General features: G+C 34.5%; 2 protein-coding genes across 2 annotated transcripts; both read left to right on the top strand.

The window, feature by feature from the left end:
- The first annotated feature begins 1,252 nt into the window (after positions 1-1,252).
- On the top strand, positions 1,253-2,191 carry LOC110303073 (olfactory receptor 6C3-like). The gene has a single exon (XM_021173978.1). It carries the CDS (start codon positions 1,253-1,255, stop codon positions 2,189-2,191), a length of 939 nt encoding a protein of 312 aa, XP_021029637.1.
- An 11,841-nt stretch (positions 2,192-14,032) lies between these two features.
- On the top strand, positions 14,033-15,090 carry LOC110303013 (olfactory receptor 6C75). The gene has a single exon (XM_021173898.1). The coding sequence runs from the start codon at positions 14,100-14,102 to the stop codon at positions 15,066-15,068; it is 969 nt and encodes a 322-aa protein (XP_021029557.1). The 5' UTR covers positions 14,033-14,099; the 3' UTR covers positions 15,069-15,090.
- The last annotated feature ends 1,912 nt before the right edge of the window (positions 15,091-17,002 follow it).

Genomic DNA, 17,002 nt, shown 5'->3' on the forward strand with positions numbered 1-17,002 from the left:
TGTGTGTTAGAGAGACTGAGAGAGAGAGCAAGAGGGAGAGAGGGAGAGAGAGAGAGAGTGAGAGAGAGAGAGAGAGAGAGAGAGAGAGAGAGAGAGGAAGGAAAGAAAAGAGGGAGTAGGAAGGAGACCAAGGAGAAGGAAGAAGAGATGATAAATCATGATCTTACTCTTGATCTATGTGCAAGATACAATGATGTATATGTATGAAAATATCAGACTGAAACTTACTATATTGTATGCCAAGTATACATTTTTGGTGGATTTATAGTCCCTTTAACACTGAAATGGAATAATTGTTGTTACAGAATACACTATTGATTAGACCCCCAAAACAGAGAGCCAAGCATAAGTACTGAATTGTTCTCTACATTCTCTGTTTAATGTTATACTATGATAGAAACAGAGCCTTTAAAGGGCATCTTCAATTATTTGAAAGGATAGCTACTTCCCCGTAAATGTTACTTTGACCATATATTTATTTGTATAGCATTGTTGTATTAAAAATTAAACTATACATTTTGTAAATTAAATTTTTCTAGCTAGTAACTTATTATTTCAAAAAAGGTTTTCCTTTCTTATCCTCTGGTCTTGTATTATAAAAGAAAATCACATAGGGAGAAGAATGTCATTATCCAAAGTCTCTGAAGTATGAAATATTGAAGAGAATGCCTGAATATGTCCATGAGTTATGCAGGTTGTGTCTCCAGTGAGATGGTCATCAGAGCCAATTTTTAGTGAAATTTTGAAAGTTTCCTAAACCACTGTGCACATAGTTTTACAAAATGTAAATTTGAAGGTAAGACTAGATTACTTCTATAAGCTTTTGAACTGTGTATTTAGACTATAACCATTCTAGACTTATTTTTACAATGTTGAGGAAAGGGAAGACAAGTTACACTATTTTACATGTTTCATTAACTAACAATGATTCTTAAATTATTATAGGATAAGTATAGTATAAATAAAAGTATAGTATAAGTGTTTTAAAGCATTGAAAAAACAATTTAAGTGATATCAGAATTTTTAATCCATATTTATATCTCTAATGTATCTTTCAGTCAACAGGTTGAACAACAGATGTTTTTTGTCATTTGAATGGAAAAATAAAGAAAGGTAGATTTTTTTATTTCATAAGACTACTCATCTTTACAAATGTCTTCTAAATGCCATGCCCTGTCTCTTCAATAGTTTACTATGTATTTTGTATTATGGAGGGTTATACTCTGTGTATTTAAAGAGAAGAAGATTCATAATGGAAAACCGCACAGTACCCACAGAATTCATTTTATTGGGACTGTCAGATGACCCTGGGCTTCAGATTGTGATCTTTCTCTTTTTAATTCTCATGTACATACTAAGCATCACTGGAAACTTGACCATCATCACCCTCACCTTGGTAGACCCTCATCTACAAACCCCCATGTATTTCTTCCTCAGGAACTTCTCTGTTTTAGAAATAACCTTTACAACTGTCTGTATCCCTAGATTCCTAAGCACAATTGTTACCAGAGACAAAACTATTTCCTACAATAGTTGCACAGCTCAGTTGTTTTTCTTCATCTTCATGGGCATCACTGAATTTTACCTTCTAACGGCTATGTCTTATGATCGCTATGTGGCCATCTGCAAACCACTGCACTACACAACCATCATGAACAGAAGAGTCTGCATATTGCTGGTCTTTTCTGCTTGGCTGGCAGGGTTCCTAAACATCTTCCCACCTGTCATTCTCTTTCTTCAGTTAGATTACTGCGGCTCCAATGTCATTGATCACTTTGCTTGTGACTACTTCCCCCTCCTGCAGTTATCCTGCTCAGACACATGGCTCCTGGAAATTATTGGGTTTTATTCTGCAATAGTGATACTGCTCTTCACATTAGCACTGATCATTCTTTCCTACATGTTCATCGTCAAGACAATCTTGAAACTTCCATCTGTCAGTCAGAGGAAAAAGGCTTTCTCTACATGCTCCTCCCACATGATTGTCATTTCTATCTCATATGGCAGCTGTATATTCATGTATGCTAACCCTTCTGCCAAAGAAAAAGCATCACTGACCAAAGGAGTGGCTATTCTCAATACTTCTGTGGCCCCTATGATGAATCCATTTATCTACACTCTGAGGAACCAACAAGTGAAGCAAGCCTTTAAGGACACCATCCAAAAAGTAGTGCTTTTCTCTGGCAAATGAAAACATTTGTAATGATAACAGCACAAGTTCTTCTTTCCAAATTTATAGGTAACAGAGAAAAAAACATGACTTGGGGTAGGGTTGGTATTTTGATATTTAGTGATATTTCATGTTTAGAGTAAGCATTATGCTTTGTATGTCCAGTTCATTTCTATGTGTGTTCATTTATCTACTGGTCTTTGTATTTATTATCTGTTGCTTACTTGTGAGTGTGTATGTTTTTCTAAAAACTGAAATCTTTTCATATGTTTTCCTATTGTGTATTAAATATCAGGACTCTCCTTCATTACCATTATTTGGTAGTTTACCATCTTACTATAAATTTATTCTCTTTATAGTTAGTAAACTTGGCAAGACCGAATAGTGCTTCATGATTTTCTGATACTTCAAATCTTTATTGAAGTTTATTTAGATGATATGGAAAGACTAGGCTAATGATCATGCTTTTGGATATTAGCATGGGTATTAGCTTTTGGATATATACATTTAGGAGGCTAGACAGTATCAGAACCTTAGTTTAAGAATTATCATTTTTAGCATTTAATAGGAGAGAATGTTACCAGGAAATCTGATTCTATTCAGTGTTCTTTGAAATCAGATGACCACAACCATTGGTAGTTTTGTTAAAAATATAAATATCCACTAAATATTTTAAAATACTATAATCATATGAATCATATTCTTTATATTAATAATTATAATAAAAAGTAAAAGGTGAAATAAAAATATGCAGCAATTATAATAGTGATTGTTGCAGTAAAGACATAATCTCTTTTAAAATATTGGCTAATTGGATTTTTTCAACAAGTTCATGAGGTACCTACAATTACTGCTCCACATTAATATAATTCTCTTGTAGATTTAATAACTATATTAACATAAAGCAGAAAATGAAAACTAGAACCAGGAAAACAAACAAAATTATGATATATCTATGTGACTTCAGTTTTCTGGAGAGCTGATTTCTAATCTCAGGATCTCGTAATTTAGAATTGCTGATATGAAAGCTAAGTCCACTGTATGTGTGGGTATTGTGTATATTACACTTCAGCTTAAAGAAGTTACATGAGTAATTATTTTGTAAAATCCCTTAAAATTGAACTCTATTATCTCGAATTTATTAGGGATATAGTAATGTAGAGTAGAGGCTAGTAGCTAAATATTTTAAAGCTATTAACTTACAAATGTATTGTTTAAATCGACTAACAGCAAAACCTGTATTCATGAAGTCTGAATACACTGAGTTTAATAATAGAATCCATGTTAAATACTATATTGTGATGTACTTTGCAATGTTTGGTTTATTTACTCCCATAAGTGATGCTGTGATAGTTTTTAAAAAGAATAAATTCCACACACATTTTCTAAAATTCTCATTAAGAGGAATAGGCCAGGTATTGTTGCCATTGACAGAGACACACAGCATGTGTCCCATCTTTGACCCTATTCTGACCTGATCAGTTTTGCAATTGCTGAATATGTGCTCATGTTGGCTTGAAATATAATACATGAAAAATCTTGACTTCTGTCATCTTGACTTTTGTGCCTGTGTTTCTTGATTGACCTGGGAGTCATAATCACATTACTTCCTGATTGGAGGGAATTGTTTGAATAAGAGTATGATGACCCCCAAATAGTGACAAAGGCCTCCTGGTGACTCTACATTCTTCCAATTCTATTTGTGAAGAGTTACATGAAGAACGCTATTTTAGGCTGGAGAAATGGTTTGCAAGTTAAGAGCACTGACTTTTCTTCAAAAGAATCAGGGTTATATCCCAGCACCTACACAATGACTCACAGCCATCTGTGACTCCAGCTCAATGGATTTCAACACCCCCTTTCAGTCTCCATGGGCACCAGACATCCAAATGTAAACAGTGCACATGCATACAGAATCCCCAAATACATTAAAGGCTAAAATAATAATGAAAAAGAACTACATTTTAAAATTCTAGATATCAAACTGTTTCAGGTATTTATCGTATCTAGGAAAAACAACTGTGTTCTATACACAAAATCATAAATAATAGATATATAGTGGATAATCAAAGAAAGTTTCTTGTAAATATTTTACTGGGTTATTATACATGCATAATGTATTCTTAATATCTGGATGTAGATGGTAACAACTTTCTAAAATGAGCAGTAACCTGCCAGGTATAAATTCTCACTAATTTTTATAAAGTTTTAAAAATAACTACGATTTCATTCTAAAATATATATTACTTAATTTTGTTGTATTTTTTCTAGTAAGGGAGGGTCTCACTATGTAGTTTATGGTGGCCTCTACTTAAGATGCCCTTGCTTTAGCCTTCCCTCCCATGTGCTGAGATTACAGTCAAGCACCTTCAAGCTCAGTGTATTTATTTATTTATTTATTTATTTATTTATTTATTTTTATTTATTTGTTTCTTTTTTTATTACTTTTATTTTTTTTTATAGTCCAGCCATTGCCCCCCTCCAGTCCACCATCCCACAGTTCCCCATGTCATTTCCCCTCCATCTTTCTCCAAGAGGATGTCCTCTGCTCCCGCCAAGCCTCCCCACTTCTTGGGGCCTCAAGTGTCCTGAGGGTTACATGGTTCTTTTTCCACTCAGGACAGGACAGGCAGTCCTCTGCTGTAAATGTGTTGGGAGCCTCAGATCAGCTCGTGTATGCTGCCTGGTTGGTGGCTCAGTGTTTGAGAGATGTCAGGGGTCTGGGTTAGTTAAGACTGCTGGTCTTCCTGTGGGGTTGCCTTCCTCCTCAGCTTCTTCCAGCCTCTTTCCCTAATTCAACCACAGGGGTCCCTGACTCCAGTCCAACGGTTGGGTGTAAGTATCTATGTCTGTCTCAGTCAGCTGCTAGTTGGGCCTTTGGGAGGCCTGTTAGTAAGCACACCACAGCATTAGTAATAGTGTCAGGCCTTGGAGCCTCCTCTAGAGATGAATCCCAAGTTGGGTCAGTAACTGGACTGCCTTTCCCTCAGTCTCTTCTCTGTTTTTGTCCCTGAAGTTCTTTTAAACAGCAACATTTCTGGGTTAGTGGTTTTTTTTTTTTTTTTTCGGTTGTTTTTTTTTTTTTTTCGAGACAGGGTTTCTCTGTATAGCCCTGGCTGTCCTGGAACTCACTTTGTAGACCAGGCTGGCCTCGAACTCAGAAATCCGCCTGCCTCTGCCTCCCGAGTGCTGGGATTAAAGGCGTGCGCCACCACGCCCGGCTTTGGGTTAGTGTTTTTGACTGTGGGATGACAACCACTTCCCTCCACTTGATGCGCTGTCTTTCTACTGGAGGTAGACTCTCCCCACTGTAAGGCATGTCATCTAAGGCCCCTCCCTTTGAGTCCCAAGAATCTCTCACCTCCAAGGTCTCTGGTGCTTTTGAGAGGGTCCCACCACCTTCCAAATCCTGAGGTTGCATATTTCCATTCATTCTACTGGCCCTCAGGGATTCTCTCTTGTTTCTCCACCACCACCATTATAATTTTGTGATAAATGATGGATTTTAGGATGAAACCATTTCCACACTTTGAGAAAGTTCTTTAGCTAAAGGACTTAAAAAAACCATATATCAAGTTTTCTATCAGTATAAAAGGATTTCCTACAATGTCTGTATTACACAGTGATGTTTACAAGTTTGTGTAGTAAAAAAAAAATACTGAGTGGACATTCTGAAAAAGGTAACCACGAATTCAAATCACAGAGTTGTAAAAGTAACAGAAAAAGTGTGTGGTTAAATGAATAGAAAAAACAAAATAATAATTACTCTGTTTCTACTAAATAGCTGCTTTTATTCATTCAATTTATTAAACAAAATAGAGCAACCTTATGGAGGAGTATAACTTTTATTTGTGTGAACTACATTGAAGGTTTTTCCAGTCTAAGATTTGAGCAATACCCTTTGAGTGAAAATGTTTTCTCTTTCTTTTAAAGAAGAAGCAAAAATGATAATAGGAAATAAATCATAACACATGGGCACTATATATCTGAACAGTAATTCCAATCAGGATGATAATTCAACAAGCAAGCCACTGGATTAACTCCCATGGAAGGGGAGACACTTTACAAAATAAAAATATTACACAACAATCTTAGACTCTCAGAATTAAGTGCTATTAAGATGATGTATTCCTTCATAAAAGTATTAAATAAATACATACAAAATATCAGAATAGGCTCATAGGGATTTTTATAAATTAACATATCCCAGAGAAACCAAAGAGCCAAGAGTTATTCCTTTGAAATTTTTTACACTTAAATATCTTGGACAACAAAGAAAACCATTTAATTACAGAAATTTAGACTTCCCTAACTCTTTCCGCAATTATCTCAAATGTAACAGCATGACTGCAGCACACTTTCATTGTATTATACTTCCCTGAATCTTGTGATCACGTTTGGATTTATCTGAACCAGCAACTTCAGCCTTCCTTATAAACTTTCTGTTTGGTGATTCATTTTCTCACTTATAGATGATGCTGGATCACTCATGTTAAAATTCCCAAGGTGATGTAGCCCCAAGCTTGCATTTTTCTTTTTCTTTTCTTTTTTTTTTTTTGTTCTGTTTGTATAAAGAGAAAATTTTCTGTCTTTTATCAATGCATTTGATCCATTGGAGCCTAAGCAATAGGAAGTACATCAGCCTTATAAGTACATTTAACAAAGTTAGTGTGCTAGGATGAAAAAGTTATGATTATCCATATAAAGGAATTTTTATAAGGTACTGGAATTTCAGTTTTAAAGACAATCTCTATTAATGGCTGAAATATTTTTAAAGCAAAGAGAGCACTGTTCTCATTATAGTCTCCCAACGGATTATTAAATTATACTCATTCAGTAAAAGGGATTTGTTAAATGAATAAACAAATAGAAGTTTAAAAAATAATTACTCCCTGATCCCATTAGCAATAAATTTTCTCAAAATTAATATTTATTTCTAGCTTTCATATGTTTTTTAAAAACTGTTACTGTTTCTTCAAACATCCTTTTTAATTAGTTAATTTATTCACATTACATACCAATATCAGTCACCCTCTCCTCTCAGTAGCTGCTGACATAGATCATACCTACATTCCCTCTTCCTTTGTCCTCTGAGGAGGAGCTCCCCTGAGTCTCCCCACCCCAGCACATCAGGTCACTGTAGGAGTAGGCATATCAGTTCCCACTGTGGCCAGATAGGCATTTTTTTTAATTTATCTATTTATTTTGCTATGGTTCTACACAAACATACATCTTTCTTGCACATAATTCAGCAATGAAAGTTTATTTTAAATATATTTTTATCTTTAAATTTTTTATATAAGCACACAGTGTACTTTAATGTTATTCACCCATCTTTCTCTTCCTCCACACTTTCTTATACATCTCCCCTTAATTCCTTTCCAGTTTCAAATATTTTTATAATTTGCTTTTTGATACCCATATGCACATGGTTGTGGGCACATCCACTGGATCAAGGTCAGTCATCTTCCAGGGTTCATATTCCTAAAGAAAACTGACTCTTACTCACATAGATAGTAATTGTCAGCTGTCAATAGCTCCTTAGCTAGGTGTGGGGTCTCATGTGCCCCCTTCCATGTTGGAGTGTTGACTTGGCCTGATTTTGTACAGACCTTGTGTAGGCAACTGCAGCAGCTCTGAGTGCATGGGTGTAACTGTATTGTCATGTCCAGGAGGTAGTTTTGTCCTAGTCCTCTTTAAACTCTGGTTTTTTACCATTTCTAGCCATTTTAATCTACTCTGTCACATTGGTCTCTGAGCCTTTCAAGGAGGGTTTGTGACACAGATGTGATGCATTTGTGCCTGAGCACTCCATACACACTTATTCTCTGCTGTTTTACCAGCTATGAGTCTGATATACCGCTAGTGGGGGAGCACCCTTATAGAAGCAGGGGAGTGGGAGGGCATAGAGGGTGTTCAGAGGGGAAACTGGGATAGAGGATAACATTTGAAATGTAAATAAATGAAATATGCAATAAAAAGGATGCTTCTCTGATGAAGACCAAGAGCTATGTGTAGTACAACTACTACATTTTTCTATTAATTAGTATTCTCATGTTTGTTTTCTTACTCTTTACTTATCAAACTGATGGGGTCAACTTCCAATAACAACTTAACAGTACTGAATGATTTTTACAAAAATGCCTATCCAACAGACTGCAAGTGCACATTCTCTCTTCTTTAAAGACAGATCTTCCCCGGGTGGGACAGTCTCTGGATGGTCCTTCCTTCTGTCTCAGCTCCAAACTTTGTCTCTGTAACTCCTTCCATGGGTATTTTGTTCCACATTCTAAGGAGCAACGAAGGATCCATCCCATAATCAGCCACCAAACGCAGACACTATTGCATATGCCTGCAAGATTTTGCTGACAGGACCCTGATATATCTGTCTCTTGTAAGGCTATGCCAGTGCCTAGCAAATGCAGAAGTAGTAGCTCACAGTCATCTACTGGATGGAACACAGGGCCCCCAATGGAGGAGCTAGAGAAAGTGCCCAAGGAGCTAAAGGGGTCTGCAACTCTATAGAAGGAAAAACAATATGAACTAACCAGAACCCCCAGAGCTCATGTCTCTAGCTGCATATGTAACAGAAGGTGGCCTAGTCAGCCATCATTGGGAAGAGAGGCCTCTTGGTCTTGCAAAGATAATATGCCCCAGTACAGGGGAATGCCAGGGCCAGGAAGTGGGAGTGGGTTGGTTGGAGAGCAGGGTGGCAGGGAGTGTATAGGGAACTTTCGGGCTAGCATTTGAAATATAAATGAAGAAACTATCTAATAAAATTGTTAAAAAAAGAGAAAGATATATCTTCCAGGATTTCTACTGGAAGCATAGACAGAAAAATTCTCTTTCACTCACTAATTTAATTCCTATGATCAAATTGCCCTGAATAGAACACGTTTGGTATTTTCTTAATTTGGAATATTTCTATATAAGACAATAGCAAAATATATTATGTTAAACAATCTAATTAGCAAGAAGCTTCTGACTCACTCCTCAGATGTCATTGCTAATTCTCTAGGTATCATCTCAGCTATTTCCTTACTAGCTTTATAGAATCTTAGATTTTTAAAATCTAGGTGTAACCTTGGGACTTGCCTAAACATACAATGAGATAGTTCTATGTCTGACAGTTAGGAAGAGTAATTTTCTCCACTGGTATGAAAGCCTCACAAAATATCTACATACCTGATGTGCTTAATAACTTATAACTATTAGTTTTACTTCTAATTTAATGATATATACTGATATATAATCATTTTCTCATTCAGTTTTCTCAAAACCAATAGAGCTTATGCACCTAATAGTGATAACAGAATAATTGCCTTTGTGTAGTGACTTATATGGTCCTCCCTTCATCACAATAGAAGCAGTTCAGTTTTCTCCTGTGACCATTAGGGATAATAAACTTTAATGATTTATTTATGTAAATTTCATTTTCCTTTGGAGTCATAAAATTTAAAATATTTTATATATTGGCTCATTTTTCACTTTTTAAAATCCTTCAGATAATGCCAATCTACATGCAGAGACTATATCCAACACTTTTCCAATTGTAAATGTTACTTCATTCTTCAAGTCAGATATATTTATCAGAGATTTGAACATCTAACTCAGGTACAGTTATACATCTAAAGTGCTGGTTTAGATCACAGGGGTGAAAGAAGTCCTAAAGTACACCAATAGCATTGAATTTATAGAGGTTAGCTCTCATGGGTAATCAGTTTGGTCAGTGGCTTTACGATCATTTCCCAAAGTGAGCCCGTCTTTAATGTATATTGTATGATTTTATAATTAACCATGTAAAGTGTATTCTGTTCTTTGCCATATCACTTGATATTAAAAGTATACCTAAGAAACAGAATCTTAAAATATTAAGAATCTGTGACCACTTAATGAACTTGTTTGATATGAAATCATCCATTCTATTTGGCAATGAAATACTGGTTGTTGACATTAACACATTAGCAAGACTATATATCCAGTATGTCCACTGAGCATGTCAATCGGTTATCTAATACCATACCTAATGGTCATCTCTGAAACATAAATATAAAAATAACATTACATAGACTGAAAAGGTTATATATATATATATATATATATATATATATATATATATATATATATATAGTGTGTGTGTGTGCTCACGTGTGCATGTGTAATAACAATGTAAGAAAAAGAGGCCAGAGAGTTGAAATAGATCAAAGAGGAGTACATGGGAAGGTTTAAAGAGAGGAAAGAGAAGGAAGAAACTTTATAATTATGCTATAATACTAAAACTTTTAAAATAAAAGATGGTATATGTGCAGGAAGAACGCTATTGGCATTCAACTTGAAGAAGGACAGATTCCAAAATGTTTAATAATCATTCTGTTTTGTGAAAGTAAAATCCAAATGAGTGCTACCTTTATTATTTCTGTATGCCTAGAATCTAAGGCATTGTTTTAGTCAGGGTTTGTATTCCTGCACAAAACAGCATGAAAAAAAAAGCAAGTTTGGGAGGAAAGGGTTTATTCAGCTTATACTTCCACATTGCTGTTCATCACCAAAGAAAGTCAGGACAGGAACTTAAACAAGGTAGGAACTTGGAGGCAGGAGCTGATGCAGAAGCCGTGGAGGGGTCCTGCTTCCTGGATTGCTTCCCCTGACTTGTTCAGCTTGCTCTCTTATAGACCCCAGGACTACCAGCTCAGGGGATGGCACCACCCACAATGGGTCATCCCCCATTGATCACTCATTGAGAAAATTCCTTACAGCTGGATCTCATGGAGGCATTTCCTCAAGAAAGGCTCCTTTCTCTGTGATAACTCCAGTTTGTGTCAAGTTGACACACAAAACCAGCATATAGACTCAGAGGCATAAAACAATCTAAGGCATAAAACTCAAAACAGGATGAATTTTCAAAAGTAATGATTTAATGAACAAGTGGTAGCGATTATAATCACAACTTGTTGAAAGATATAAAGCCATAAAGAAAAGTTTGATATCTTTCATCATGCAGAATAATGGGCACCTCAAATTATTCTAACACTCCATAATTAACTATCACTTGCTTCTAACATAGAAAAATCCTACTCATTCACAGTTTTGTATGTTGACATTTAGAAGCTATGTATCTTTACTTTTTATGTTTGCTTATTTTATGTATATAAGTGTTTTACATGCATGTATGTATATACACCACATATGCTCCTGGTGACCTTAGAAATCAGAAGAGGGTGTCAGATTTCCTGGAATTAGAATTATATATGGAGTAAATCACTTAGGTACAGAAAACCAAACGCTGTTCCTCCACAAGAGCATCAAGTATTCTTAATTGCTAAGCCACCTCTCTGGCTCCTAATCTCTATTTTCCTTCTCTTTGTAAAGTTATAGTTAATTATAAAACATAAATCATTATTTTCTGCTTTGATTTCAAGTCATTTATACCTAATTTATTCTAAATTATACACAGTAACTTGGACATGTTACTACTAAGTATCCTGAGGATCTATTCTCCACGGTGCCTTCTGTTTACTCATTCAGCCATCCCCTCGGGTTCAAACTAAATAGAGCAGATAAAATTAGGACTAGCCTGAATATCATTGCTCTGGCATCAATCTATCACCTCACTCATCTAGCTAGTATAGAAATTACATTAACCTTACTAATGATAATTTATTTTTAACTATCAAGGTATTATTTCTTTAGGTATAGAGATACAATAATCTGGACCATGGGTTCTTAGTTGAAGTGAGTTGATATGTATCTTTTTTGAAAGAATTCTTAAGATTTTATTAATTTAATTATTTTATTATTGATATTTTAGAAATTTGATTATAAGATAACAGGATAAATCAGTTACAAAACTATTTTTAAAGGTGCTTAAAGTCATTAAAACTAATAAGCCATTAGAAATGACAGTGACTATTTCAGTAATGAGTAGAAAAAGTATGTTTTTTTTCAGGAATATAATTTTTACTTTTCAAGTATGTATTTGTGTTCTGTATAAGCAATATATAATTAAACAATACATTTCAATGACATATATAAATAAAAGAAAAATTTAGCACTGCAATGAAATGTTTACATTGTAGCAAAACTATAAGTTATAGGATTAAATACTTTTCCATCTTCTTATCATCTTACCAGCTTGCAATACTTTTTAGTTTATGGAAACCATGGGATCAGTTTGTACAAAAGTGAAACAGTCATTTGCTATACTAAGCAGTTATACTTTGTTTTGGCTTTGTGCATGAGTTCTGTGACATGGAATGCTAAGATTAGGATCCAACATGTCAAGCCAGAAGACAAGAAGCTGTAGACCTGGCCTATGTGATCACAAAGGAGATGGAAGAAAATGAGATCACCTCATTTGCTATAAAACAGATAGGTAAAAATTTTATGTAAATTCATTGGCCTTTGAAATGAATCAACCAGTGCCAAGAAAATACTATTCTGCTTCACAGAAGTAACACTTGTAAACTTTGCAGAGAACAGAGGAAACTGGGGCAAGTTGCCTGGACATAGAGACAAAGCTAAAACTTTGAAATAACTTCGTGCATGGATAAACAGGTTAAAAAATAAAAACATCTGTATGACATCAAAAGTGACAATGGATATGAAATATGGAAGAAGGAAAATAATCATTCTCTCCTGAAAAGTTACCTTCGATGTTGAACTGTGTAATTTATTATTTACAAAAGAGAATAAACAATGTTGCACAAAAGTGCTTTACAGCACTGATAATAAAACAGGTAAGAACACTTACAGGTCACAAAAATAAAATTAGAGCCTGGAGTAGCAGTACACATCTGTAGTCTCAGAGTTCATGATGCTGAGACATGAGATTATGAACTCAAAGCCAGAATGGCAACATAACAAGACTTGTCTCATTGACTAAAGAAGATAAGGTCATTTTTGTAAGTATTCCTTTATATGTCATGGTGTAGTTTCAAGATAGGAATGTGGTAAATTAAACATATCTGATAATAGAGTAATTATTTCCTACAAACAATCTTTATAAGCAGACAAGAAATGTCCTGCAGCATAAACACTGAAATTAGACTTCAGTGTCTTTCCTCTGTCAGACATGTCCACGTGTGCAAACCAGGAACACATTTCTGCAAACCACAGATTTATCGCCAAGAAGCATAAAGTTTTGAAGAGAGGAAAGATAAGACAGAGAAATTTAAAAATGTAGAGGAAAGCACTATAAACGAAAATCTTTCAGAGAAGTAGACTATACTGAAAATAAGATTTTGGGCATTTTCTTGTTTTAGGAACTTTTTAGTAGACACAGACTTGGGACAAAATATATGAGAGCATGGTGAAGAAAACAAAGTTGTGATTATGAAAGGAGTAAGAACAGAGCATTTTAAAGTATTTTGTTTAATTTACCACAAAACCATTTTTAAATAACGTGGGCAACAATAATTTTTAAATATATTTGTTTAACCAGGTATTTTATTCATTAGCTATATAATGTATGTCTTGATACACATATGTAGTAAAATAATTACTGCAATAAAGAAAATTATTTTATCCATAATTTTCTAGTTATTGTTTTTTCTTATGCTGCAAGAGTTCATAAAATCTCTCAAAGTAAATTTTAGTCAACTATACAACAGTATTAACTATGCTTTAGTTAATATAAATACTACCCATTAGTTATCTAAATATATTTATCCTATATGATTACAAATTTATACTCTTTGAAAATATTAGGATTATATTGACTGTTATAAAATAATATATACTGCTATTTCTGTTCATATATACATTGTATAATAATATCCAGCTTTACAAAGGAGACATAGCCATCTTAACATCTATAACATCATAGTTGTATCTGATGGACAGTATGATAAGTAAAATAAACCAGACAGAGGTAGTAAGTTCATTTCTTTATTAGCAAAGTTGATTTCTTATTTCTTTATCTGTTTAGGAAATGCCTTTAGAAGCAGAGAGTATTATGAGAAATTCCACAGCAGTGACAGATTTTATTCTTCTTGGACTGACAGATGATCCACTGTGGCAGATTGTGGTTTTCACATTTCTTCTTGCTACCTACATGCTAAGTGTGACTGGGAACCTCATCATTATCATCCTCACCCTCTCAGATGTCCATCTGATGACACCCATGTATTTCTTCCTTCGAAATTTCTCACTCCTAGAAATATCATTCACATCTGTCTGCATTCCCAGATTCCTTGTCACTATTGTGACAGGAGACAAAACTATTTCCTACAATGGTTGCGTGGCTCAGCTATTCTTTTTCATTTTCTTGGGAGTGACAGAATTTTACCTTCTCGCTGCCATGTCTTATGACCGTTATGTGGCCATCTGCAAACCTCTACACTACACAACAATCATGAACAACCGTGTGTGCATTCTTCTTGTCTTTAGCTCATGGTTTGCAGGATTCATGATTATCTTTCCACCAATTATCCTTCTGTTACAGTTAGACTTCTGTGCCTCCAACATAATTGACCACTTTATCTGTGATTCTTCTCCAATTTTGCAGCTTTCTTGCTCAAACACTCACTTTCTCGAACTCATGGCATTTTTATTAGCTGTCGTAACACTCATGGTCACCTTGACATTAATTATTCTTTCCTACACAAATATTATTCGGACAATTCTGAGAATTCCTTCTACAAATCAGAGAAAAAAGGCCTTTTCAACTTGTTCCTCCCATATGATAGTTGTCTCCCTCTCTTATGGCAGCTGCATCTTCATGTACATTAAGCCTTCAGCAAGGGAGAGGGTGACTTTAAGCAAAGGAGTAGCTGTGCTCAACACTTCTGTGGCTCCTCTCCTGAACCCCTTCATCTATACACTGAGGAACCAGCAAGTGAAGCAAGCCTTCAAAAACATGATCCAGAGAATCTTCTTTTCTTCAAAGAAATTACCATGATCATAAGGAAAGTGGACCTCTGAAGGCAGAGTTGAATGAAAAACCTCTACCCTTCGCTACATAGTCTCTTTCTCAACATCTATTAGAATGTTTTGTACTTATAAGACAGAACAAAAGAGAATAAATAGAAATATAAGATGAAATATATTGAAGTTTCTAAATTTATTTTTCTAAGGAAGATATAGGTAAAAGGATAAAATTTATTTTATTCTTTGTTACTATCTCTTAAATGACAGATTATTCAAATGAAAATGCCTTTATTTTTACTAATAATATTTTAAGTAGAAAGTCATGACCTCTAAGGGCCCCTTGTCCTGATTTTAGGTTCAGATTATTTCTACTAGTATAATTCCTACTAACAGGCTACCAAATGAACAGAAAGTCTTGACATGAGCAGAATGATAGAGTACTGACTTGCTCACTTTATTATCCTGGAAATCGCGAATGCTAGTTTCTAATGTCTTTGACATTTTGTATTATTCAACATGCAATGCTGCTTTTCATCTTTCTATTCCCTCCTTTGCAGAATTTTCCTTCTCCACACTCATAGTCAAGATAATGACTTTTTAAAGTAGCCAGGAAAATGAAAATAGTGTTCCAAGGTTGGTCCTGTAGTTAATGAGTCCCTCAACTCCTATGTTTCATTAAGAAGATTAATTGCCTTGGGAGAGAAGTTATGAGTTTGACTAGATACCGGATAAGGGATTAGATTTTTAGTTTCTTGGTTTTCATCTTGATCTGAATCACAGGTCAATGTGATGATCTCCATGTATTTCCTATGTGAGTTAAAGAAGTAATTATTCTCATGAAGAAGAATGATCTAAAGTTCTGATTATTTTCAGTGTACTCACATGGAAAGATCTTCACATCATTCAAGTGTACTTTAAACTAGTGTCATTATAAAACAGAAATTATGTAATATTTTATTTGATTATAAGTTTTTTTAATTAATTGGTAAAAATAAAACTATGTAAGTTGACTTTGTAGGATAAAGAAATTAAGCAGATATATAAAATGAAAATTCAAAGTGTGAGAAAACTGAAAAGATTAAGTAAATGAATACAAACTTTAGGCAAACAAGAAGGTAAATAGAAAATAAGAGACTAAAGGAAAATTTATCCTCTTGATTAGCAAAGCTTATCTGAAGATTTCAACTCCAATTTAGGAAAATGGGGAAAACACAGACAAACTGCTGTTCTACATTAGTAAACTACCTGGGTTTATTTATGCAGAAGTATCTCCATTTTTCTATTATTTTCTGTTTAAATATTTGTAACAACTTGAAAAAGAAACACTGCAGAAAATATGCTTATCTTAGAGACACTGGAAAAAAATTGATAATTATAGGTTGCGTGATTTTTACTTATATTTCATTACCAGTTATATCTTAATGATTATAACTTTTTGCCAGCCAAATGCCCTGTTATGATGGCAAGAAATGTAGTTTTGTACATCCACAAATATATTTAGATGCTAGTCTATTTTATCACTTTCTGCAATAAATACAAATAAAATAATTAAAGTTACATATAAAGTTATCAAAGTGTATATGTACATGCACTTACAGGGCACATTGTGGCTCCATTCAAAGAGAAGGAAAATACAAGAAAACACAAAGATGCATAAAGTTGATTATAGTTCATCTTGTGACTGTGTAATAATTTCTGTCCTGTTGCCACTTCAGTATGCATAAGCATTGACAAATATCCCTAAAAGGTATAATTTTCCCTCCATAAATAATAGACTATTCCAATAATTTATTATTGTAGTAAAAGTGATCTTTTACTTTTAAAAAATTATTTTATTTATTTACATTTCAAATGTTATCCCCCTACTGGTTTTCCATCTACAACCCCCCTAGTGCATCCCCCTCCCCCTGCTTCTATGAAGGTGCTCCCCAACTTACCCACCCATTCCCACCTCAATGCCCTGGC

Source organism: Mus caroli, chromosome 10 (assembly GCF_900094665.2).
Source record: "Mus caroli chromosome 10, CAROLI_EIJ_v1.1, whole genome shotgun sequence".
Lineage (NCBI taxonomy): Eukaryota > Metazoa > Chordata > Mammalia > Rodentia > Muridae > Mus > Mus caroli.